Here is a 27313-nt window from a genome sequence, read left to right on the forward strand (position 1 = left end):
TCTTGCTGTCTTTCTGAGTGTCAGGGGCCAAACAGGAACAGAGAGGATGAAAGAAACTTTGAGAAGGAATGATGGGCAGAGGGGAAGTCAGTAGTCTGGGGAGACAGTGAAGTTGGCAGCAATTGCATGTGGCTGTTCCCACAGTGTCTGCCTCAATCTGGGCTTTATCATCTTTGGTTTTGGAGTTCTAATCAGCCAGCATCTCTGACTGCCCCTGTGCATAAATCATGAGCTGGGGAGGTTACATGGGTGGAAGCTTTTCAAAATTCACATAGGCTCTCATCTTTCCAAATGTAGCAGCCAAGCTTGCTGTTGATTGATTTATGCTTTCTGTGGGTGCTAGAACAGCCACTTGAAGGGCAGAGAGGAAGGAACTTGTCAAAAGTATATAGAAAGTGGGATGTCAGGATTGAAGTATACATGTCTCCTGAGTATTCCTAAAGTTGTGTTTCTGCTTGGTGGCACTTGACAGACTCCTCTGAGACCATTCCTCAAAAGCTCCTTCACCCAAAACTTAAAAGAAAGGGTCATGATTCTGATGCCTTCAAACAACATTAAAACCTTTTTTTATTTTTATGGCTTCACATGGTTTATACTCAGTATCTGGCTGAGCAAATACATTTTGTTTTTATTGTGGCATCATTAAGGCTTTGGATTTGGCATGCGAGGATTAAATGTTTAAATGTGTAGAAGTGTACATTGGCTCTCAAACCCAGAGCTCTATATGTATATATATATATACATATTTAAATTCTATAACTCAACATTAGCTTCTTAACTAGGATTGCCACATGTGAATTCAAGTGTGTTTGTCCTCAGCAACACACCTTAGTTACCAAAAAAAGCAAACTCTACTTTCTTTTCTGATGCTGAGTTCCTGTAAGAGATGTTAAATGTCAGTGATGAGAACAAAATTCTTTGTTCCACTTCTGGCTCCTTGGTTGCTGTTTTAAGCCATGGTCAAGTGGTGAAGGCTAGGATATGTGCAAGTAGTGAATGAGTGAAACTATCCACAAACATGAAGAGTTGTGAGTTGTGAAAGGAGGCAAAAGGAAAATAGTGGAAAAACACTACAGCAGTGATCAATAAATGGTGTTCTCTTTTGCACAACTTTGTTGAGATTTGCATGTTTGTATTTTATGTCTTATCATCTTTAATAGAAGTGAAAATATGCAGCTACACTGTATTGTTACATTGAAATTCCCAGGTTGATTCACTTGCTGCATCAGTAACCAGGCTTAGTGTTTGTTTATAAGAAGGCTGTATAAAAATCACAAACTTTACTTTTTTCTATCTTACATAGTTTACAGAGAAAATATTTAGTGGTGTCTTAAGTGAACTTCCACAAAGTGGGAAGGTCAGAAGGTAAGTCTAGACCTAAAGAAATCTGCAGGTGGATTTCAGCAGCTTAACAATTTATCAGTTTTCTGACTGAATGTCTTGGCCATCAGTATGTATTATTAATCAAATGGAGTGACTCCTCTCTTGCTGATATAGCAATTGCTTTTAAACAAGAAAAAGTAATAGAGGGGAGAGTTTTTGAGCTGTCACTTTGAGTCAAGTGCTGGCATGGCAGATAAATGGGTGATAGACTAAGCAAAGTCACTTTGAGAACCCTGTAAGTTTGAATCTGTTTATGTGTTAACATGCTGAAGTAAGATGCAAAAAGAAGATAAAGATATTTACAGTTGGTCCAGTGACTTGGCAGGGTTTTTTTGTGTTTTTTTTTTCTTTTTAATTTGACCTTCAGTTTAATCTCTGCAAGGAGTTGTCAAGTAGCAGCATGGCAGAAAGGATTAGGAAATGTTTAATTACCCCAAGTTGATGTGGATTTTCATACCACTGTTTCTGTCACAGTTACTAAGCTCAATACTTCTCTGACCTGCATCCCAAGGGCAACGTTTTGTATACCCCTAATGGTTACCTGGCTTGAAATAGTATCTGGCACTTGGTGTTCTCAGACCAGCCCTAGTTATTCATTTCCCATGCATCAGTTCAGGAGTCACACACACATACCACTCTTACCCTCAAGGAGAGTCCTTTAAGTTCCCATTATTTTGTTTCATTATTTATTTTTTCTTTTTATGAATATCACAATTCTTGTTATCAGATGACCTAAGTTCCCAGTCCTGGCAAAAGAGGGTTTGCAACATTTCAAGGTGGTAATCTCCAAGACTATTTTGCCTCTTGTATTGCAGTAACAGTTTTCTTTAATGCTGCTTTCTTGTTCGTGTATATTCTTGAAACTCCAGTAACCTAGATCACTGTGGTGTGAATTCAGATCAGTTACCCTGGACAATTGAACCTGCTGTGGGAATGAGTCAGCATGGCATCTGCAAAGAGAAATCCTGCCTCCCAGACCTCCTGGGTTGTAAGAAGGTGATATTGAGCACACAGGGAAAATCCATTTGACTCCTAATAAGTTTTTTACCACCACTGAGTAGCTTATTTGAAGAAATATGCTGAAAAAATATTTCAGGCAGAGCTGAAATTGTTAAAACAGATCAATGTGGTGCTGTGATGCTTTCTTTATTTAAACAGCATGTGGCCAGAGCCAGCAGAACAAAGGCGTAGCTCATTCCTGGGACATGGTTGCTGGTATGGCTACCTTGCTTTCATTGCAGTTGCAAAGCAAGAGGAAGCAGATGGAATTTGAATGGCACCATTTCTGGGCAAGCTGGTGAAGAGATGGCTCGTTCAGGCCTCCCCACAGATGCAATACCATGCGCAGTGGGATCCTGACAGTTTGTGGTGTGGAAAAGCATTTTCTTTCTTCAGTACTTGCCAGTGGAGATCAGAGGCAGTGGATTATGAGGGACAACTTCTTTCTAGGTTTTAGTCTTCCTGGTCTCAGGGATATCCCCAAGTTTTCCCTCAAGGGTTACTGTTGGTCTGATGGAATTTTTGCAAAGATCCAAATGTCAGCACAGCATTGTCATCCTCCTGAGTTTCTCTTGCTGCTGCAAGGGAGCTTCACACCTGAATAACAAAGAATAAAAACATTTAGAATGTGTTTTTTTAAATCATTTTAAACAGACTGAACATCTGTCCTGGGTTACTGAAGTCATGACTAGTTGGTGCTCTGAGTAGCTCCTGCTGAAACACAGACTTCATTTCGGTGCTCAGTTCTGTCTTCAAAATGAAGTTGATTCACAGGACTAAAACTGAGTGTAGATTGATGCATGTTGAATTTGAGTCAGTGGGATCAGACAGACTATAACTTCTAAGGGGGAAATACCCAAATTATCCTGAGGCAAACAGGATCCAAGCCCATCTTCAATTTCCCTGTTATCAAAAATGCTATTCTCATCTGTGAGGAAAATAATATGAAAAAAAAATCATGTTTCTAATAACAAACAGATCAACATAGGACTATATTCCTAAGGCAGAAACCCCATAGCCATGATGACTCCTGTCTTTATTAAATGTCTGTGTTCTAGGAATATCAGAAGCACCAGCTTCATCAGACTGCAGTGTGTTTGATATTACCAAAATAAGTGAATATTTCCCCTAGAGCTTACCAGACATTTGTATGGACCCCTAGGTCAGATGAAGAGACTGTTTAATGCTCTGATATGGGGCTATGAAAGTGAAAAAGGAGAATGCAAGATTATCCTAATGCTCCACACTGATGAGTTTGTCCCCTCATCAAATGTAGAATATGTTGGTTAGCCAAAGCTGCTCAGGCTGAAGGTATTCCAGAATGGGCAATAAAATGGTTGGATGCAGGAAATCCTCCAGCACAAGGGGGTTTGGGCCTCTAAATTGAAATAGTAGTGAGGGATGGTAGAAACCCATCTTCACAGAGAAATCTGGAGAATCTTTTTTTCCATGGGCTAATTTTTGACTAGATGCATTTTGTTCAGGGGCTTTGCTCTGGGCTGTAGTGGCAGCTGTGTCTGACACTTGACTCTGGGTTTTGTCACTCTGTGTAGGTAAATCTGTGACTGTCCTTTTAGCTCATTTCTTTTTACATAGCTTGCACTAGTTCAGTCACTCACCCTGCATTTTGATTAGTGGCATGAAACCCCTAATCGCCCAATTAGAATGTGTAATGATACTGTAAAAATCCCTATTAAGCTGAGCAGAGGAATATTTTAAAAAGCTTGTAATAGTAGTCACTAGACATGATAGTAGAAGAGGGAGGATAGATACATGAGGTTTATTACATGCAGATAACATGGTGCTTTCTAAATAGAACTTCAAAGGACTATGCCGACTTTATTAATGTAATTACTTATATGAAAAATGATCAGAATGTAATGAATAAATTAAAAATTTTATCTATACAGTATGTTATCAGTGTAGTTTTTCAGACTGGAATTAAAAAGGACACAGAATTACATTAATTTAGGCTCTTACTTGTTTTCACATTCACAGGGTATTTAAAATGCTTCCAGAACCTTTGTTAAACTGTATCATAAATCAGATTTAAGCAGAGGAAGATAGAAATCTCTTTACTTTCATTTGGAAGAGTACAGGAAGTCAGTAATGTTTTCAGACATATACTGCTGAATTTGGCAACACAAACACTAGAGCCCTCTCCCTCAGAGGATAAAAAGAGAGTTCAGAAACCATTGGGGAAGTAGAGAGATAAATACATGAAACCCTTTGAGTCCTGTTGCTCACCTACACTCGAAGGTGAGTTTTGGCATCTATGGACCTCGAGCCATTGTTCTCTATTTGCCATCCTGGGGGAGGCACACAAGCCCCAGTGCTGGATCACAGCATGCAGGGATGCTGCAGCTGCCTGCCCACGGCCTGGCTGCACTACCAGGGTGCTCAGACCTGGAACAAAAGCATGGTGCTGGCTTAATTTTCATTCACGAGGAAAGGTTTTTTCCCCCAGAAGAACAGATTTTTAAACTTTGGAAAACATGGATAGACTCTGCAAATAGACATAAATGTGTCAGTCAGAGAAGGTATTTAATGCCCTCAGGCTAGACACCAGCAAATCTGGTGATCAGACAGTCCTGTGATGGACTTCTACCCAGAATATGATGGAATTGTTCTACAATGTTGGTTTTGATCATTCCATTGGTTAGCACTTCTCTTAAATGAGAATCACAAGGGAACTGTCATTTGAACAAGTACATAATTAGATCACATTGTGAAGCAAGAAAAGAAACCATGAAACATGAAACTGTCTTTTGTTACAAATTTCCTTCCTGACATTCTTTTCAGTACACCAAATAAATTAAAAATATATTTTTCCTTTTATTCTCATCTGCATTACCTGATGAACTCCTATGCTAAAATACAGAGACATGGCTTCAGCCAAATTAAGATGGACAAAAGTACACTTAATGAAGGAGAATTCTGAAGCAGCAAGGAGCATAACTTGGGAACCGAGACTTGCAGCAAAAAAAGTGTCAGATTTTTAAAAATTCATTTTGCACACAGTAAAGCAAGTCTTCTCTTCAAGTTATTCTCTGAAGATGTGTGTTACAAAACTGTGCTCATTTACTCATCATGAAAGCTGCTCAGCTGGGCAGAAAGCTAGAAGCAGCCTGAGCTGTTTGTCATTACTGGGACCAATGTTCTTGTTGACATCAAACACAGACCATGAATCACAGCAGCTGAGCTGTTTATTTGAAAAGATAGATAATCTTCGGATAACACTTCACCACAGAAAGCCCTGCTAGGTCACTGGCTATCACTTCCCAAGGCCAACCTCTAATTCTTGGTGCAAAAGTTGAAAAAAATTAGTGTGATGCTGTGGAATCATCCTGTTTCTAGTAAACAATTTAAAAAAAAATCAAATTTAGACACCATCCAGCACTGGACATGGTTAAATGGCAGAAAATGTTTGTCTCTGTACAGTAGCTGGAGCTGCAGAGTCCAATGAACCCTTTGAGAGCATCAGGAGGTTTGTGGTTGCTGTGCCTTGGAGCCACTGGAGAAGGATCTGGTTTATAGTGATGGTTGGGCACAACAATGCTGCTGGTTTGAAAGTTCAAAATGACCCAGACTCATGAGAGAGACAGCGCCAAGAGTAACTCTGTCATGCAGTAAAGGAACGACAAGAAGTTACCCAAGAGGTACATACCACAGCTGAGAAGTTCCTTCCTTCATTCTGATGCAGCTGTGGATATCTGCCTGTTCCTTGAATGACCCTGTCCTACACCTCCTAACCTGCTTTATCCTGAAGAATATTCAGAATATTCTCCCTTCTCTTTTGCTCGATAGTCTCTTTTCTCTGCTGTTGCTCTTGTTACAAGGAGCTTCTTGTGATGACATCAGTTATTCTAATTTACTGGCTTTCCATCTTTCTCCTTCTGGATCCCAACAACAACTGAGCAATTGACTGAAATATTTTCAATCAGCATAAGGTTCTTCTATGGCAAAGTAGCTATACATGAACTGGATCACTAGGTGAAAAGATGGGTCTAAAACAATAGAGATTTGTTTCATTTAATTGGTGTGGAGGAATGAGGGCTTAGTGTCACCTCCTTTGGGATGCTTGGAGCACCACATGCAATTATGAGAGCCTTGTTTTGTGAACTCAGGAAGCTGGAATTATCAAGGGCTTTCCTTAGGACTGTATCACTTACAAACTTTTTTTTCTGAAAGAGATTTTTCTTAACGGGGACTCTGTCAAGTGAAGCTTTCACCAGAAAAAAAATTACTTTGTAATGAATTTGTCTTCTGAATCACTCCTCAGAGACCTTTTCCCCTGGGTATATGCACTTATTTATATTGTGTATCACTTTTTATAAATCTTTAAGACACATCCATTCTGGATGGCTGTAACTTCAAGAGGAATTCCAGAGATATTGTAAATACTTCAGCAAGTAATGTGGGATTATTTCCTTTTTAACCTCTTACTGTAGTAAACTGAATCACACTGAAAGTCCTGTTCATTTTACCACATTTTATATGCTTCTCCTTATAAAGGAGAAACATAAATACATATTCTGAAATTTCTGTACAAGTAAATGAAGCTAGAGTGGCTTGTGAGTGATTATATTAATTTAGAAATAAAAATAAGAATGTGAATCAACTTCTTATTTTCATCAATTAGATGAAGAGGTTAGGTACTTAATTTCAAATTTGAGATTAGGAGACATGAGTGTATCCCAGGCTTGAAATCCATGGGTTTTCAAATGTGATATTTAAATCCTCAGTAAGATATATAACCAAAAGATGTAAATGCTGAATAAAGTTAGTTGCAATATTGCATGTGTTTTGGGATCAATTCATTACTGATGCAAGCGGACTTATCTTGTAATAATCCGTGTTTACATATAGACCAACAACAATAATTAATTTGTTGTGGGGTACTAGGATCTCTAACCATTAAATTCTGAGGCCCCTGTGCAGTTCTGGTTACCAGCTTTGCAGGGATGACTCCAAGGTCTTTGTGTCAGACTGACATCCTTCTGCTCAGATCTGAACCTGCCTCTCTGTTAACTCCTCTTGTGTGTCCAGCTGAATCATCCCAGTCCACTGCCTTCCTTCTCATATCATCATCTCACCCACCCCTCTGTTAAGCCTCTTTGCATCCAGCCCTGGTACCTCAAAAATGCAGGTTTCCAAGAGACTGCTTTGCCCTTGGACAGCACTCCCTCCATCCAGCACATGTCACAGAATATTCTGAGTTGGAAGGGACCCACAAGGATCATCAAGTCCAGCTCTTCAGTGGATGGGGATTGAACCCAGAGCCTTGGTATTATTAGCACCATGCTCCAACAATATTTGTTCATGATCCCATTTTCCATCACCTTTGGGGAGCTGTATGTTTCACACACTGCTCAAAGAGTGCTCAGGAAATGCATGAGATGAACTCTGGGTAGCTCAGCCTGCAAGAGTGAACTGAGTGAAGATACCACCAAATCTAATGCAGAGGCTCTCTGCTCTGACTTGTTTCTTGCTAGTTTGTATGAACAACACTTCATTAAAATAACTTGTCCATGGCTTATAGGTCAGCCACCTCAAGTTTTCCCAGCACTGTTCTGACGAGACTGTCACAAGTGCCATAATTAGTTGGTGTGCCTGGAGATCACCACAAATTTATTACAATAACCTGGGCTTTTCTCCTCCTAATTTTACAAGAGGTCTCACCTTTTAGCATTTATTTCATACATTAATTTAAAACAAAATGGAGGAAATTGTCACATCTAATTTTCACACAGGTCCAGGTACTTTAAACCTGGCAGCTCCTTCTTTGTCCAGGGTGACTTTTGCTCTTCATCTCACAGGCTGGCTGCCACAAGCTCCTAATCTTCAGTTATGACAAAGGTTCTTTATTCAGCTTCCAAAATATGTTTTATAGGTCATCTTTCCAGCTTATCATCCTGAGTATCTCTTTCCCACTTTGTTTCTTTCTCCTGCCTCTCCACCTTCTGCTGCATTAAACACCCCCACCTTTTCTTTCCTTTTAAAACTCCTAATTACATAAATCTTTGCACTTCCCAAGTTCTGTGGGGGCACCAACCCCTGCTTTTAATTAGTGTTTCCAGCTCTTCTTCAGTTGAATTTTCCTTAAAATGTCTTTATACTTTCCCCCTAACTCCTGGTAGCAGAGCTTTAAACAAACACAAAGCCTCTTTCATCTTTCTCAAAATCACAAATTTCCTGGGAGTTATATACAATAGTGGCCAATTTGCTGTTTCTTGTGCTTCTGACTCATTTTGCAAATGATGTGTGCTGCCATCCTTCAACTGTCACGTTTACTGTGGCCTTCTCCATTATAAATTTTTGGCTGCAACATTATTGTGTAGAGACCATACCTGTATCACCTGCAGACACCACTTCTGTGTGGCTCCTTAGCACTATATAAGCCCCCTAAATAGCAACCTGAACCTATACTGCTGCTGCACTGTGGGAAAGACCTGGGTTGAGAGATCAGGAACACTCATTTGTGCTGACTCTGTGAAGACCAACAATATTGCAAGCTAGAAGTGAAGGACGGTACTCAGTTGTGAATTTGTGGCACTTAATTTGTGCAGTACTTCGTTACCACAGTGATAGGAACTAAATAAAGCTGTAGGATACAGGTTCTGAAACCTTCCCTCAGCAGACTGCCATGTGGGCTGGACTGTTTTTAACTGCCTTAGGTGCTGATTTTGGGATAGAACTGAGCAGAAAGAACAAGCAATGTATTTCTGCATGCCTGAAGTCCATCCAGATTTTTATGTTAAGGGGGAAGATCTCCATTTTGACAAAACAGACTTTCATGTATAATACTTGCAAATATTTTGTATTGTTTTTGAGGGAGAGTTTCTCTCTGTCCACAGAGAGATAACACTCCCATTATACTCTTACAGATTCAAGCAGTCTAAAAGGGTATGAAATATGAGTAAATGGAGTCCAGCTGCTTCTATAGCATGCTTCCCTAATAGTCATTGCAAGTGATTTTACTAGTTAAGAAATGGGGAAAACGTCCCAAAGCAGAGCAAGAAAAAGTTGGGATATCTTACCAAGAGACATCAATATATGGATTTTTAATTTTGCATGTAGCGCTTAAATAGTCACATCTAGAATCAACTGGCTTTGTGTGCCTATGTGTTTTCAAAATCATGGGTTACCTACAAGAGGATCCTTGCCTATGAGAAATTTCCCCAGGCTGTGTATGCCAGTTATCATATTTTCCCAACCCAAATCAGTTGGGCTTTGTTTGTGTATAGGCACAGGCTTCTGAGTTGCACAAATAATGCTACAGTGCTGATGAGATTTTGCTGTGAAAAAAAGTGTTGTTACAGTAAACACCCTTTATTTAATGTTTATGATAAAATGTCATGATGCACACACGCTTTTTTAGTGCATCTAAGTGGATCAACCTCAGTCCTCCTGCTGTTTCATTTTTCACCATTTTCATCATGAGTATTTGCTGAATATTTAGGTGACTTCAAAACACTGGGATCTAAAATCACAATGGCTGGGGCCATTGCATATTAAATCCCATTTTCCCTTTTACTAGACTTTTATCAAGATAGCATTAGAAAATTATCTCATTAAAAGGTGTTTCCACTTCTTTTGCAGGAACAACATTCAGTATCAATACTATGTTGCTAGGTAGCCAGGTGATTTTAAACTGGAGAGCACCTCAACCTATTCTTGCAAACCTAACATACTTATAGTTGCCCAGCAGAATCTTTGGGATGACACCATTTATACAGAAGCATATAGTGTAAAAGATTTCAGTTCATAATAATTATGCTATTTTGTTAGTTTGAAGTATGTAGGTTTCTGATACGTTGCCATTCATGATTTTTTTTCTGCACACTGTATCCTCAGTGTGATTTTCCTACATCTGTGTGTACTAGGTCTGGGATGGAGTTAATTCTCTTCATGGCAGCTCCTACGATGCTGTGTTTTGGATTTGTGACCAAAACAATGCACCTATATAGCCTCTTTTTATTGCAGGGCAGTGGCTGTACAGCATCAAGGCTGCCTCTGTTTCTCCTGCTGCCCAACGAGTGAATAGATCAGGGGTGCTCAAGAGGTGGGGAGGAGATGCAAGCAGATACAACCCAAACTGTCCAAAGCAATATTCCATGCCATATAACAATATGTTCAACAATGCAGTGGAGAGGAGTTTAGGTAGGCTAGTTGTCTTTTTCCTCAGGAACAGGCTGGGTATCACTCTGTCTGGGGGAGGTGGCAAGTGATGGCCTTTGTGTCTCTTATCTTTTGTTTTCTTTCTTATTCCACTTCTTTGCTTATAAAATTATCAACCCGTGAGTTTTCTTGTGTTTACTCTTGCTTTTCCATTCTGTGGATGTGAGTAAGCAGATGTGCAATGCTCAGCTGCCTGCGGGGGTTAACCCACAACTTAGTGTGATGGCCAAGCCAAAAGGAATCCATACCTTCCTGGGAAATTAACTGCCCTCAAACACCACAAAGAAGCTGCCTAACAGGGACAGGAACTACAAGCACCAAGGTTAAAGATTTTGTGCTTCACTTGCAGCCATTTAACCCCTGATGTGATGGTGTAAAGTAAGAATGAAACAGAAAACAAGTGACCCCATATGTTAATACATGAAATAAAGTGACCACGAGAGGGTACTAGAGGTGTAAAACCACGGGTGGCTCAGCAGGTCACCTCTAATCAGTTGGATATAAGGCAGCAGGAAAAACACTTTCTTCCTGTTGTGCCTTTGGAACCATGTGTGTGAACATTTACTCGTCCCTTCTTACCCTACAGAGCAAGCTTTGGCAATAGCAGCCAGGGTGGAGAGGCAATACCTGGGCCTGTGTGCCCTCTGTTTATCAGCAGGGATGCATGGAATATCAACAAGGGGAAAATTCCACGGGTGGATAAAAACTGGGATTTAATGACATTCACCAACAAGGCAACATAAAATACATCAGCTCTGAGAACTTTTTGTGGGAACAAGTTATGATGTGGATACAGATTACACACATACTGTTCTGCTATTGCTGAAGTTTAATTTTTGTCACTAATGCATTTTGCTAGCAGAGCTTAAAGGTCATGTCCCTAAGGATACGGCACCATTTGTGTTAGCAGAGTCTGGCTTTCTCTTCAGATAATAGTCATCTTGGACTGAGTATTATTAGAGGACAAGTGAAAGTGAGATTGGGGGAGGGGGGAAGAGGAGGGGAGTGTTTCATGTGACTGTACATCCATCTTCATCACTGGAGGGTCACGAAAGGATTGCTGTGTGTTAACAAGCAACACAGCTCCCAGCGCTCAGGTCCCAGACACTGCAGCAGAGAGATCTTTCAAGGTGAGCAGACTGGCCTAATGCAGAGTGTCTCTAGCCAGGGAGATTTATGAAAATCTACTTTATACTGGCAGCAGAAGGTCTGACAGGACAGTGCTCTCCCCAGAGAAGTTACACTGACTGCTTCACCTCCCTGGAGAGCTTTCCTGCTTTTCTCCAACAGACCACTTCATGCAAGGGTTTACGCTGCCCACATAACACTCCAAATCAATGGCATTAACTACCTCTTCCACAAACACACACTGCTTGTTTATGAGCTCCTAAGGTTTCTGAAATTCAAACACTTGGCCCAGGAATGTAACTTAAGCATGCTGCCTTTCAAGAGCTCCTAAGAAGTGTTACAAGGTCGGGGCTGGGGGGACACACGACAAACACTGGGGTCAAGAGAGAGCTCAGACCACATAAAATTACCCCATAAAATCAACAACAAGTGCCCTGAGATCTGGAGAGTGCACAGATCTGCGTTACACCCTGAGCCACCATCTGCACCATGCATCATGGATTTATTTTTCTGCCGTTTCATCTTACCCTGCAAGAAACGAATAGCGCGGCCGTAGCTGCTCCATCTGCGGCAAGGAGACTGCTGGCACACCCTGTGCTCCAGGCCCATGGCCACGCTGCTTCTAGCTCCAAACAATATGTTCTTTCACACAATAACGGACAAACTGCCAGCCCTGCTCTCTCCTTCGGAAATAACCCACACCTCCGTGTGAGACACTGAAACCACGAGGCTCCTGGCTTGCATGATGCACTGAGGCGAAGGTTTCCCCTTGTCCAACTTGCAAGTGATATCTTGGCAACTATTTTTCCTGCACTTGATAATACTTACATTTGCAGAGTGATTCAGCATGACTCAGTGTCAGCAGCAGAGGCCAGGGTTTGTAGTGAATTCTTACCAAAGCCAGGAAAGGAGATGCTTGGGTCATAAAGTAACGGCAAGCAGTTTTTGTTTAGGGTGTTTCTTTGGAGAGCTGATGTAAGAAAAGATGCTGTAAATAATGTGCCTGGCTTTTTATAAAACAGATGCCCCATTAAAGGCAAACATGCTTTGACTTGGTAAAGGCTTGTGGAAGAAGGCAGCAAACAACAATATCATTTTGCATATTTTTCATGTTTTTTATTCCACAAATTGAAAGACTTAAAACAGAGCTGAAATCCTGTACCTACAAGGAAGCAAAGCATCATCATCAGAGTAGCTGCTATCTCTGTGGTTTGCTAATTGAGTGTTTCTGCTTTACTGGTTTCCTGAGATGGGTGATGGAGATAGAGAGACAAGAAATAAGAACCACCAGCTTATGAGCTTGATCAAAGCTACAGAAGTGATTCCACATTCCTGAATTTAATTCATTTTCAATACTACTGCCCTTGGAAACAGAAAAGGTTTGGGCTGGGGAGAGAACAAAGAAGGACTTTCACAGAAATATTTCTGCCAAATTAAGACCACGGTGGGAAGAATGACACAAATTGTAGGGTGCAGTTGGAGAATCTGTGCACAGCTGGAAGCTTGTCCTTCCTCTGGTGGAGAAAGTCTGTGTAACATCTCTGCATCCTGAGGTTGTACCATTTCCAGAAGACGAGACCTGGGTTTCTCTCATCTGGCACTGCACTGGTGTCTAATTTAGGCAAAATTTTCATTGATTTAAAAGACCCTGACATATGCTTGTAGATTATTCCCAAGCAGCTGCAAAGCCAGATGCTTCTCAGAAATTTTGGGTTGCTTGTCTTTCTGTGAAAGAAAGACCGTAGTATCCTGGCGGAGACTTGTCCTTCACAAGTGATAAAATGATAGTTTACTTAGAAATAGGCAGGAAAAAAAAAGGGTATATTTTTCCAAATTCACTAGGTGCTAGGATCTAGGGTACTTCACTAGGTAAGACATCATCTATCAATTAAGCACGGTTAATTACAGGTTCCTAAGAAGCTCTCAGAAATTATATCCCTAATTGCTGAAAGCAAGTCATGGACTGAATTATAGCAGTGTTGATAGGAGTCTCAGCCAAACAGCAGAGCTACCTGGAGTGAATGGTGCACACAGAACATGCAAAGGGCTCAGATGCTAAGCTCAGTTTCAGTTCCTGGAACAGAATAGTTTATTTATAATGGCATTTTCCTCTTCACTAAGAACAGGGGTAGTAATGTCAGATTCAGACAAAGATCAAACCATCAGCCATTATTAAGCACTTAAATGTAATTTTCTCAAAATTATTTAGTTAAACATCCTTAAGCACTTGTGTCCTCCCTCTCTTTTTCCTTCTAGTGCCTTTGTCTGTTTCTTAATTTTTATTTCTCCTCCTTTTCCCTGCACTGCTCTCTGCAAGGTTCCAGTTTCCACCGTTTTTCAATTTCCTTCCATAACATGACATAGCCAACATTGAAAATGACATTTTAGCTCCTGTTTCAAAGATGCTAGCAAGGTCAAGAGGATTCACACTTCCAAAAGCCTTTTAATCAAACTGTCTGTACATTCAGGGGTTATACATAAGACGTTTTAGCAGCACTACTGTACTGCTATACGGCAGGACAAATTCCCATTACCTTGTGTGCCGCAAGAGATACATGCACATTCTACTTATAGAAGATTAAAATAGATAATTGCAATAGATTTCCACCTCAAGATGCTGCACAGTGTCCACCCCTACTGCATTGTAATAGAAAGGTTCAATCCCAATCCCAGAGTTGCAGATGGCTTGAACACAACTCACCTAAACACTTGTCTAGACAAATGTGCTTCTGAAACTGAGCTTAGACACCATCTAATCCCAGTAAATTATGTTAGGTAGCCTCATTAAAACCCAAGTTCATTTTAACCAGTAAAATATGGTTTGAACCACAAAGACATGGACTTTAAAACCTTACCTAGCATATTGTTCTCAAAAAGTACCTACTTTATACTTTAGACTAGACACGACCATCCATTTTGATGGCTTAAACTGATTTATTTTTCAATAATGTTGGTTCAATTGAGTTAACAAGATCAAAAGCTCCCAACACTCATTAAGTTGCAGGCTAAGGCACTTGAATGCACATTATTTGGCTGTGCCTGGAGACGCACGGGGAGAGGACCCCGACTTTCAACTCGACGGGGAGCGAGGTGCCCTTTCCCCCGCAGCATCCCCACGCTCCGCCCGCCCTGGGGCCAGCCCGGCCCGAGGGTCCCGCTGCGGTCCCCAGACCGCGGTGCTGCTCCGGGGGCACGGACAGCCCCGGCCGGACGCGGTGTCCCCGCTGTCCCCGCCGAACGCCACCGCCCCGAGCGCTCCCGGCGGGAATCGCCGCGTCCATAGCTGCTCGCCCCGAGCGCTCCCGGCGGGAATCGCCGCGTCCATCGCTGCTCGCCCCGAGCGCTCCCGGCGGGAATCGCCGCGTCCATCGCTCGCCGCAGCCAGCGCGCATCCCTGGGCCCGGCCCCAGCGCTCCCCGCCCGTCCCCCTCACGCCCCCGCCGCCGCCGCCCTTCCTCCCCGGGGCTCCCCGGCCCGCCCAGGCTCCTCCTCCTCCTTTCTCTCAGCGCACCCTGCCTCCCTCCCTCACGCCCTCGGTCCCTCCCGCCGCCGGGCCCGCAGCCCCCGGCCGGACGGTGCCGTGGCCGCTCCGTGGCCGCTCGGCGCTGCCGTGGCCGGTCCGGCCGTGAGGGGCAGCGGCGGTGCGGGGCTATGAGCGGGGCGGAGCGGAACCCGGCAGCACCAGCAGCACCAGCGGCGGCTGCAGCAGCCGCGGCCAAGGCGTAGGGCTCCTTTCCCGGGCGGGACCGGCGCTGTCCCGGCGGCTGCTCGGGGCTTGGGGAGAGCCCCGGGGCCGGAGCGGCGGTGCCTCCCCCGGAGCCAGGGGAGCGGGGGGGGCGGCCGGCGGGAGCGGGGGGTCGCCCCCCGATGTGTGACATGATCGACTCGCAGTCCGCCGAGAAGATCAGCAGGATGAAAAAGTTGCGGAGAACTTTGTCGGAGAGCTTCGGCCGCATAGGTGAGTGGCGGGCCCGGGCCCCGAGGGCGCTGGCGGCACCCGGGCGTCCCGCGGGGAGGGGACGGGGCGGTGGGCTCAGCGCTGCCGGGCCGGGAACAGCCGCCACGCCGGCCCCGCAAAACGCCTCTTGGGAAGAAAGCTCGGGAAATAAAGAACTCCGGTAGCCCCAGCAGTGCTGCATGGGTCTGTGATGGAGTCAGCCCAAAATCGGCTGGGAAGAACAAACTGTAGATTGAGAGTTGGCTCACGTACCCCCATTGCCAAAGAGAAACCTCGACAGAAAGCAGTCGGTTATTTTCATTTTGTTGCAGGTCTGGTAGTTTATTTTTTGTGCGGGCTGCAGGTTATTTTTACTTGAGACGCTGAAGCAGGTAATAGCGGCCCAGGGATTTAGGGGAGCAGACAAAAGAAGCCTGTCTGTCATCTGCTGTGAAGTCTTGTGGCTCTGTCACTGACATAAAGCATCCTGAGGTAGCGTCATGTGAATGCCAGTGCCGAGCGTGTTACCTCCCGATGCCACCACACCGTGTTTGGTTTTGACGCCAGTTTATTTCGCACTTGAATTTGTTATTGAGAACAATGCCAACGGGTTCTGGTCTGCTCGGACTGGTGTTTCTCTCAGTCTTTGGCACGCTATGTTGCTTAATTCACTGTTTAGAGCATTAATTCCCACTGACATCATCAACACACAGCTAAGCAGGGAGAAAAGGTCCTCTCAGAGCAGGTCAGAAGTATCCCCGAGTTGGTGGGACAGAGCAGCTGGAGAAGTGCAGTGACACATGGGAGCAGATGCAGCAGCCCCTGTCCTTGCAGACCTTCTGTACGGACCCTTGCACAGTCCTCAGCCATGCGTTGTCCATTTGGGAGGTCTCCCCTTAGAGCCAGCCCGGCTGGCAGACGTGGGTCAGCTTGCGGAGCTTCTTTGTCCCAGTGACAGGGTGTGAAGTGCCTATGCAGCCGGGAGCTGTGGAGTTGGGTTCTCCCCATAACCCTGCCTAGGACATGTGCCACCACACTTGGGCATTTTAATTTTTCACGTGCTGTATATCCATTCAAGCATTGCAAGCTTTTAAGTGGATGATTGTGTTTGAAATCTGTCATTTTTTATTGTCCTACTCCAGGATGAAAAAGACTGAGAAAAGCTTATTCCTGCTTGTAAACCAGAGAGTTTCAAGGGGAAATGCAAAATGACAGTTGTAAAGCAAATATTATATCACTGTTACAAATCTCTTTCCCCATATGGAAACAACTTTCACCTATCATCAGTCTAAAACTTGCAAAATACATGTAACTTTCTTCGATTGGAAGGAAAAAAATGAAGCAGTCAGGTGTTTGGTCTGTTATATGTCTCTGTGCATTTATAAACACAGAGAGACACTCTTCACAGAGCTGTGAAAGGGTTTTACTAATGGTGGAAGTCATTAACAAAGAAAATGTTTTGAATGAGGATGCTGCTTTGTTGTAACAGTGACAGTCCCGTTAATGCCTTTTAGGGATCAAGGCCCCTCTGGCTGGTAATTTCTGCATGTTTTATTTGGCTCGGTTGGGTGATCATCTCTTTTTGTCATTTTGCACAAATTAAACAAGCTTTTAGATTCCTTGGGAGCTCTGGCCTGGTTTTAGATAGATGGATATTTGTGTCTAAAAGCTCCTCCAGTTCCGTGTGTATATGTGCAGAAGTGTAGGTGTGTGGTCTGGTATGTGGTTTGTTTGTTTGTTTGCCGGTGGTTGTTTTGTGAGTAAAACACAGCTGCTACCAGCAAGTTTATTCAATCTTCAGATGCTCAAATATATTGATCATCATTCTGGTAACTGCACTTTGAGCAAGAAAACTTCCAATTTTTCTGTATGAAGTTTGAAGATAGTCCACCCCCTGATACCAGAGCCACGGATAAGTCCAAGCAAAGAAATTCTGAACTTGCATACCAGGAAATCCTTGGTTAAAACATGTGCTGTACTTAACTCTTATGTTGAAGTGAAGGAGAGAAAACAAAAACCTCATTGGAAAAAGTTTTTCTGGGTATTTGACATTTGGGTTTTAAAGCTCTTTTGGTAAGTGCTCGTTGCTTGGTATGATTAGCAAATTACAAATTAAGTATGGATTCCATTTGTAACTTTTTCAGTCATCCGTTCAGTTGTGATTTGTCATAAATAATAAATTCCTGACAGTGGTAAAGGCCAGGTTGGATGGGGCTTTGAGCAACTTGGTCTAGTGGAAGTCGTCCTTGCCTGTAACAGGGGAGTTGGATGATTTTTAAGGTCTCTTCCGACGCAAATAATTCTGTGATTCTATGAAACAGTGATGATATATTAACTTCTGTTCTGCTTCAATGTCTGTGTTTTTGTAGGTTAAAGTATGCAACACAGTATCATGAGCATAGACATATAAATGATGTGAGAGTACTATGGTGGTTGAATCAAATAATAGTGAGTCAAACCTTCGTGTGTTGCAGTAGGAAAGATCTGATGGCCGTTCTTGAAATGATAAAGCACTGCCTTCTCCCCTTGTTGGCAGAATTCCATCTACCAAATGCAATTCTCTTAATACTGCCAGACCCCAAACTTTGGTACCAGATTTTGATACCCAAGTTTATGTTAACCTCTTGGATAAGAGTGATGGAAATCTATCCTGATTGTCATTGGCAGCGAGTTGTTTTTTTTTTTTTTGTTAGAACTTGCTGGTTAACACTCAATAAACAGCATTTCAGACTCACTTCTCTCCACTAAGTAATCCTCTCAATTTGAGAAGTTGTAGCTGCAATTAATTTATGATTTTTTTGCAGTGCAGTGAAGTATGTTAGGTAACATTTGAAGCTATTTCCCCACCATCTCTAGACAGTGTAGTTATTCCTGGGGCACAGCAGAGGCCCAAAGGGTACCAACAGCAACCTCAGGAAGACTTGACCCATTTTCTTAACTGTGAACTGAGGCTTTGCAGCCACCAGCTTTCCTGGAAGAGGGTGATGAAGATCTGGCTCATCAGACAAAACTGGGCTTAGTCCTGTAACTCTTAGAGTACTTAATGTTGAAAATGTTTATTTTGCTGAGTTGAAAATTGTGATGTGTGAAATTGCCCATTCAGTGAGCCTTTTCCTGAGCATTCGCTTTGTGCCATTGTGTGCAAATCTGACAGAGGATGGATGATACAGTGCTGTGGTGTGCTGGGGGAAATGTGTGTGGCCTGTGGTGCTGCAGGGTGGCTCTTTGCTGCAGAAATTGCATGCTTCCAGTTCTAGAGAAATGTCTTTGCAGCTTAGGAACCCTTTCTCCTGGCAGAAATTTTCTGGTGTTTAAAGGAGTGTTCCTCTTGAACGTTATCTCATCATAAAGAAATTATATTGCTAATAATATAAATATACATAATTCTTTCATTCATAAGTTTCTGCCAGCCTATTCATTTTTATATGAGCATCCATATTAGTTTAAAAAATTTGGTTTCCTTGCTTACAGGCTGTGTTGACCATATAAGTGAACACACCATAACTGTATATTAACCAAGTTTTAGACATTCTGTTGACTCACTGTTTAATTTAGCATTTAAACCTTTATTAGGTTTCTTAGTTTTGCCCTTTGATAATTACGTAATTAAATTATTAGTGAATAATTTAATGAAAGTAGTAGTCGTCTTTTAGAGATGTGGAGAGTTCTTAGCTATGCCTTTGTTGAAGTTCCTTTAGTACCAGAATCACTTTGAGATCTCTTCAACTCATGCCATTTAACTTCTATTTTCTTATGAGTTTCTTTAGCTAAAAACTATCACCAGGTTACAAAGAAAGGAAGGAGGAAAGGAAGAAAGAAAGAAAGAAAGAAAGAAAGAAAGAAAGAAAGAAAGAAAGAAAGAAAGAAAGAAAGAAAGAAAGAAAGAAAGAAAGAAAGAAAGAGAGAAAACACTGTTGAGATTGATCACAGTGTGCTGAAAGCAATCTGTGGCCTTTTTGAGCATCCCTGGGCTTTGTTACTAGCTCCTCACTGATACAAAGGTTATCTCCACTAATCTCTTCTGATGTACATCCACATAGCTCACATACCTGAGATAATGAGAAGTTCATTTGTAAACAGTTTATTTTTTTAAGTTCAGCAGAACTTTTTTTTTAGCAGTTTATAAAGGAAAAGATTACATCAAGGAGAAAAAGATATTTTTAATATAGTTTGTTCTATAAAATATACTTCTTTGGTGTCTTCTTTGGGAGATGCTATGTAGTGAATTAGTTGAGACTGATATTATTAAATGTTAAATGGGTGGCCAGAACTCTCATACTCTTTGTGATTCTTAAAACCCCTCTTTAGTCAAAAGTAGAAGCTAAAGACAAGCCAAATATATGCATTGGACCACAGATTCCCATTTCTTCTTGTTCTGTTACACTGTGAATTTTGTTTAGCTATCTGTTTGGTTATTCCTCTAATGTTCTGGTCATGTGAAAATCTTGTGTTTTGGTAAGGGAGGAAGGTTTGTCAGCACGGCCTAGGTATGTCATTTACTAATTTATGGCTTGTGTGTCATTGTGACCTGAATGGTAATTGAGAAAATTAGAAGGACAATGGTAATTGAGAAAATTAGAAAATTAAAAAGTGCTTCACAGGTTGGGAGTTCTCTTCCTTCTCTTTCCTGCTCTTTCCTTCTCTTTCCTTCTCTTTCCTTCTCTCCTTCTCTTTCCTTCTCTCTCCTTCTCTCTCCTTCTCTCTCCTTCTCTCTCCTTCTCTCTCCTTCTCTCTCCTTCTCTCTCCTTCTCTCTCCTTCTCTTTCCTTCTCTTTCCTTCTCTCTCATTCTCTTTCCTTCTCTTTCCTTCTCTCTCCTTCTCTCTCCTTCTCTCTCCTTCTCTCTCCTTCTCTTTCCTTCTCTTTCCTTCTCTTTCCTTCTCTCTCCTTCTCTCTCCTTCTCTCTCCTTCTCTCTCCTTCTCTTTCCTTCTCTTTCCTTCTCTTTCCTTCTCGACTAATAGTTCTGACCACTTGGGATTTGCAGTCTGAAAATATTTACATCACCTTTCAAAACCATAAAAATACATTTAACTATCAAAATGTACAATGTGTACAGATCTCCTCAGCAAAAAACCTGGGCTTGCTTCATTGTTTCTATCATTGAGCATGAAATCTAGATGAGTAACTGTAGAGCGGTGTTTTTCAGAGGTTTGAGGGAAGCCATGTTTCATGTCCTAAAGAAATGGGATTTTAAAGGCGAAGGAAGGCTGGACATTCCCTGCTTTTCTGTTCAAAGATAACTGGGATTTGTGCCTTGCTGTCCATGGTGGAGATTCTGGAGGTGCAGCACTGTTTGCGCAGGTGGTGCTGCCTCTGTACCACCTCTGATACAGCTTCTACTGTTTTGGCATTGCTTTTGTTTCGTTTTTGCATGTTTGTTGTGGTTTTTGTTTATATTTATTTTGTTTTTTTGTTTTGTTTGTTTGGTTTTTGGGTTTTTTTGCTTTTTTTTGTTTTTGAAACTGGTAACACAGTTGCTCTTGAAGACAAGATTTGTAAGAGGTTTAGAAATTACTAGTGATTTGAAGGCAGAATGACCATCTAAAAGAGAAAAAGAACTTCTGGAATCTAGATCCTCAACCATGCTTGGTGCTTAAATATTTATCTCCTGCAGAATATGCAGGAGTGTAAGAAACATTATGCTGCTTAAATGATGAGGAGGGACCCTTCTGGTGCAGCACTGCACGAACTGTATGGCTGTTCAGATGACCTCCCTCAAACTGAAAACCTTCATGGTTTAAACTGAGAAGAAACAGTGCCATCACCAGTGCAATGGTTTATTTAATTTTAGCTCTTCAAGAGAGGGAAACAAAGAGCACTTTCAGGTCACGGCGTGCAACGCACTAAGTGCAGCCCCTCGTGGGTCTGGCTGAGAAAAAGAACCAGTCTAGTACCTTGGACTGACACAGTTCAGTGCCGATTTGGAGAAATTAATTTTCTTCATATTTCAATAAAGATGTCCAGTATGCTAAAGGGAAATTTTTCATCAGCTTAATCTTTGCTACAACTGCAGAACCATTTGTGTTTTCATTTTCTTGCTGGTTCACATATTTTCTGCACTGTTTTTCTCTCCTATGTTTGTTGATTAATTGCTTGTTAACAGTGTAAGAAAGAAATCTCTTCTGTTTTAGTGGAAATCATTCTAAAAATTATAAAAGAAAAAAAGATAAAGGAAAAAAGCGTATTACAATGCATGCTACTTCGTAAAGAATTAGTACTTGACAAACTGAATACCTGGTTAGGTGTTTGTTGCACTTTTCCTTTTTGAAGTTCAGTCAAGCTCTCCAGAAAGGGTTTTCATACTCACTAGGAATTAAAATTAAAAAACCAAACCCACCCTTACAAACTCTTATTTTCTTTAACCCGGGAGGATATTTTTCATAAATATGTAAATTTACTTTCCTAGAAACGCTATGTGCAGTTCTACATTCCACTTACAGATTCAGATTTTGAGTATAAAATTGTTTTTCATGCCAGCCTGTTCTTTCCTATTATAACAGGAAAATAATGCTCTGATTTTTTTGGTTATTTTTCTTTTCTGGTGGTTTGTGTTCATCGAAATGCAATACAGATAATAATTTATTTTTTCTTTTTATTTTAAAGCCTTGAAGAAGGAAGATAGCAGCTTTGATGAGGTAGGTTGAATGTCTTTGTACCTTACATAGTCCATAGGTATGGCTTTAGTATTTCTCACTGATGCTAGAAGAAACCCACAGATAGAAGTGTTATGATGTGCATGTGAATTAATACATGCATATTGCTCATATTTTCATTTTCCAAGTAACTACCAGAAGAATTTGTTAGTCAAAGGGTCTGAATGGAACACTTGGGGGTTTTTTTGAATGTAATGCAACTGAATGTTTTAGAAAAGTGGCCATTTAAAACTGTTTGATGCTAAGAAATGTTGCATGCAGGGAAAATACTTTATAGAATTTTGCCTGTAATAATTCCTGTAACTGTAGGCCTGTACTGTAACAGGCAGGGAGAAATCATCACTCCTGGGAGAACTCTTTATGTAAAGTGCTGCTACATTGGCTTCTTGCTGAATATGTCAACTGAGAGAGATGCTTATTATGAAATTAAAAAGAATCCCAACCCAACAACACAAAACCAGCATTGAGGCTATTGGTAAAACTGATACTTGATTATTCAGTCTAATCACTTTGAGGTCTTGACCTATCTCTGATATGATTCCCAAGTTAACTTATAAAATATGCTGCTCACAATTTGTGCTTTAGAGTTCCAGATCAGTGCAAGTTATCCCACAGAGCAAGTTGATGCAGGAAGAGGTGAAGACCTTGCTGTGATGACTGGTGATATTGTAGTCAATGCTTGCCTTGTATTTCCCTCTGCCACCATAGCTGGAAGCAAATGGAAGTGTTTTCATGTGTTGATGTTACGCTTCTGGCATTTCTTCTTCATTGCCTGCTGTAAGCTTAAATTCTTGACTGAATAGAGTGAGATAGCTGTTGTGTAATGCCAGATTCCAGAATAAATAAATGATGATGTAGTGTCCTGGATTCTGGATCAAATCAGACTCCATCTCTTTCTAGACAGATCACTCTGATGCTCAAACACAGCAGTAACAGTATAAATGCTTTGTGATTTTCTGATGTGTTGCAAAAGCTGTAACTCACCATGACCCCTCTCAGGTCTGGAATGAAGGTCATGGGGTTGGGCTCTCTTATCAGGAACTCTGTTGCATTGTGCAGTGGTCCTGATTATTTTATTTCTCTTGTAACACACATGGAACTTGATTTCTCCCTAAAAATACAAGCAGATATGTGGTTAGTAAACTCTGAATCCTTGTTTTACAAATCTGGTCTGTTCAGTATTTTTTTCTGAAGGCTGCAGTGGTATATCTGTGCTGTAACCTCTCAGTAAGTAGTAATACCTTGTATTAAACTTGAGTCAGAATTTGAAAGGATCTATTAAAAACCATTGGCATATGAAGATGGTAGTTCATCTGTACCCTTCCCTTTCCCAGGATTGTTTATCTGCAGGCTGCGTTTATTTTCTTTAAACCTGGTTTTCTCCTTTAACAGGAGACAACTTGAGCAAATTTTTATTTAAATTCGGGGGGTTGGGAAAGAAATAATCACTCAAATATGTTTTTAATGGAATCTGACAGCTGCAATGAGCTACTGCAGAGGCAGTAAGAGACATCTAGTGGGAAGGGTACACAAAAGAATTTTCTTCCATTTCCTGTAAATATGGAAGTGCTTGATGTGACATTTGCATCAATTGATTCCATAGTTTTAGATGTCATTTCTTAAAAGAAAGGTGTGTTGAGATTTTATGTTGTCCTTGTTATCTCTTCAAATTCCACACAGTTCTTGGCGATTTTCTAGCCTAAAGTATGAATCAGAGAATGAGCTGTACCAGGTATCACTTAATTCCTTTCTTTTCAAGCATCCTTCAAATCAGAAGATGAAACAGACGTCGGTAACAATAATGTACCTGATTTAATAACACCTAAGGAAGACAGCATATGTGAGCAGAGGAGTGGGGGCACATATTGGTCTTAGGAGGCCATCCTGAAAAACACTGCTAAGACCATAGCATGGTATTGGAAAAAACCATCTAGTCTTGTGGCTTGTAGATGTAGTATTGATGTAGCAGGGAAACAGTTTTGAAAAAAGTTAAGATGACAATAAGTGGGAATATCAGATGGGAATATCAGATGAGAGAAGAAGTAGTTTTGCAGGCTGTCCAAAGCTGTCAGCTTTGAACCTCCTACTACAAAAAATGAAATAGTCATCTATTGAAACAGAGATTTCATTTAACAAGCAGCACGTTCTCCTCGGATGGTTGGTGAAAAGGCTCTTTTATGTTGCTGACAGATGCTGTGTATCTCTTCTCAGCCTGTGTTTCCCCTTTCCTGAAGGGAGGTTACCTATGAAGCTGTGGTTGAACAAGAGTGATGAACTTGCAGAGGGACTTTATGCTCTTGACAGGTAGAGGACTCATGTTTTAGCCTTTCAAGTTGTGACCAGAACACCAGGAACAGAAGTTGGCCAGCAGGGACCTGAAATCTCTGATGGAGGAGAGAAAGTGGCATGGAGAGGAAGATGACTTTCTAAAGCTGCAAGGTCTCCATTTGCAGCTGAATATGTTGTCACTTTGTTCTGGGTATTATAGGTGCTACATAAGGTGCTTACTTGTTTGTCTCTCAGGAACTGAGGGGAATAAATTGAGCAGTTCAGTGGCTCTTAACTCTACCTGCTTTAACTGCTTGCAGTAGCTGAGAAATGTATAACACTGCAGGAAGTTGTCTGTCTTTTGAAGAGGAACTACTAAAGATTAAGATGTCAGACATGACAGGCAGGTGTAGCACATAATTGCTTTCTGTCAGTTATAGAATTAATCTGTCCAGTAAATTAGGACCAGAAGAAACATGAGCAGTGAATCCTGTGAATAAGTTACAGGTTAGAAAATACTTCATATCACTGTTTCAGGGATCTTACCGCTGTATTTAGTTCTACCCATAAGGTCTGAGCACAACAAGAGTGTGAAGGAGTAGTGTAAGATTTCTTACTTTTTAATACTTGCTTTTTAATACCTCACTTTTTAATACCTCCTGTGTTGCTTTGATTAAATTTTAAATGAAAAAAAACAATTTTCTGTAAATGATGCCAACTTTTCTTTGTTCCATGAGAACACTGAATTAATCCATTTAATGGATTTAGTGGTAGCCTACTAACCTTATTAAGATGTGTGACATCTTCCAGAGACTTACATGAATAAGGAGTGGATACAGACCTCTTCTTCTATAGTCTTTCATTCAAAGCAGCAATCGTGTGGTTTTGTTTCTTCTTTTTTAACCTTTAGCCTCTTCCTTTTTGTCATACTGGTCACATTGTGGGAACTGAAACCTAGGCCTGTGTCAGTACGTGCTGAAATCAGTGGGAAGGTTCTCAGTGTTTTCAGTGGTTTGTGGATTGGTTTCCTCTGCCAGGGAGTATCATGGGAGAGGGGCTATTCTTGCCTGTTTCCAAAGTTTTTTGAGTAAGCACCTTCTCCTTGTGTCCCTAAATGTGCCTTATCAATTCTTTGAAAATGGCATGCTGTGACCACCCTGTCCCCCCAAAGAGCTGCTTTCTTTTTCAAAGCAAGCTGAGTTTCACTCCCTGAGTGTAGGTTCTGGCACAGTTAGCATCTGTTTTGTTGTTTTAGGCGAAGCACTGATTATCTACAGTGAACATCATGATAGAAAACGAACACCTCTGGGGAGGAGCACTACGTGAAAAGAGCACTCTAAAAACAAATAAGTGTTCTTTGAGTGAACATTTTATTTGTGCTTCAGTAGTTTGTCAAAGTTCAGATTAATAATTTCCAGCCATGCAGGATTGCTTTGATGTATTTGGACTACTGTATATATATAACACTCTGCCTTATAATGATGGAACCTATTTATTTTTCATTACAATGTGATCAAGGCCAATAACAAGTGGCTGAATTGTAGCATATTTGTTGAAATAACAGCCAGGGTTGATGTTGTGACTGAACTAATCTCAGGGCTGGTAGTAACCTGTTCCTTTGGTTAGCTACTTGCTATTGTGATTTATTTCTAAATTACTGTCGCAAGCTGTTGGTTCTTGTCCTTCTGTACTTGGTTTCTCTGAGCACTTAAATGATGTTTTAAGACCTTCAGTCATATGTGTGCACACTAAATAAATTAATATCAATGTCACAATGAAATCAAAATAAAATAATCTTCAGACTCAAAATAACATGAATGTCTTTGATTATTGCCTCTTATAGTGAGTTTTATTGCTATTATTTAGCTGTATTTTAGTGTTAATTTTTACTGATATCAAAAGCACTTTTTTAAAAGGCCATCTTTCTTAGGAAATTAGGATACTGTGATTGTGCCTGCTGCGTGCATAATGCTGTCTGACTTCACCCAGTAACTTTGAAGCTGGCTGACACTAGATGCCTGGATGCTTGGTGGAAAAGCATGTGAGCTGGCTGAGGGGTAGAGATAAGAATCTCCTCTGATGGAAAAGCTGAAATGCAAGTTCTTGTGAGCATATGAGAATGAGGTTGGAGGTGTTACAAATACTCTGACTTCAGCAAAATCCTTAATACTCATCTACTCCTTACTACATTTAGAGTCTTAGCTCTGAGGAAGCCAAATTTCATTTATTTCAGTTGTGGAACAACTTCTGTGTGTTTGAAGTGGAAGTGTGTGAAAGGGGAGGGAGTTCTGCCAAGTTAATTCTTGATTCTGTAATGTACTTGCTCTCACAGTCTCTCTCACCCCAAATAAAAAGGCTACTCCCTCTGTGGGATGTTGGCATGGAAAAGGTCTTGGTTTAAAGGACACCCATATCTGAACCAGAACTTTGTATAGAGATTATTTTGACTTTGAACAGTTAAAGGAAAGGGTGTAGTTGGAAAAAAGTAAAGCTTTGTAAAGCATGAACAAGAGGCATTTGAATGCCATGATGCAGGTGGTACATAATACACTAAATAAATTTTCTGATTTTTTTAATACTATTTTATTTATAGTAAGTAGCTTGAGAGAGAAGTGCATGTATAACAGAAAGATTAAAAACCCCTAAAAGTGAATTTGGAAAAAATGGCCAGAAGTATAGATGTCAAGGCATTTTCTAAATGATACCAGGGAACTGGGTCAGAAAAACTTCATCTGGTGGTTAGGTTACTTTGCCAAATGTGTACA

At 41.2% G+C, this 27313-nt stretch overlaps 1 protein-coding gene across 2 annotated transcripts in view; it reads left to right on the forward strand.

The window, feature by feature from the left end:
* The first annotated feature begins 15339 nt into the window (after positions 1-15339).
* Positions 15340-27313, forward strand: part of CDK14 (cyclin dependent kinase 14) — a 514904-nt gene continuing 502930 nt past the window's right edge. The window contains exons 1-2 of one of the 2 annotated variants that reach the window (XM_033083308.2): positions 15340-15649; positions 22231-22262. In XM_033083308.2, coding sequence (XP_032939199.1) covers positions 15559-15649; positions 22231-22262 — 123 coding nt within the window. In that variant the 5' untranslated portion in view covers positions 15340-15558. The remainder of the gene's footprint in view (positions 15650-22230; positions 22263-27313) is intronic. The other variant, XM_033083300.2, reaches the window with a different exon arrangement.

Source organism: Catharus ustulatus, chromosome 1 (assembly GCF_009819885.2).
Source record: "Catharus ustulatus isolate bCatUst1 chromosome 1, bCatUst1.pri.v2, whole genome shotgun sequence".
Lineage (NCBI taxonomy): Eukaryota > Metazoa > Chordata > Aves > Passeriformes > Turdidae > Catharus > Catharus ustulatus.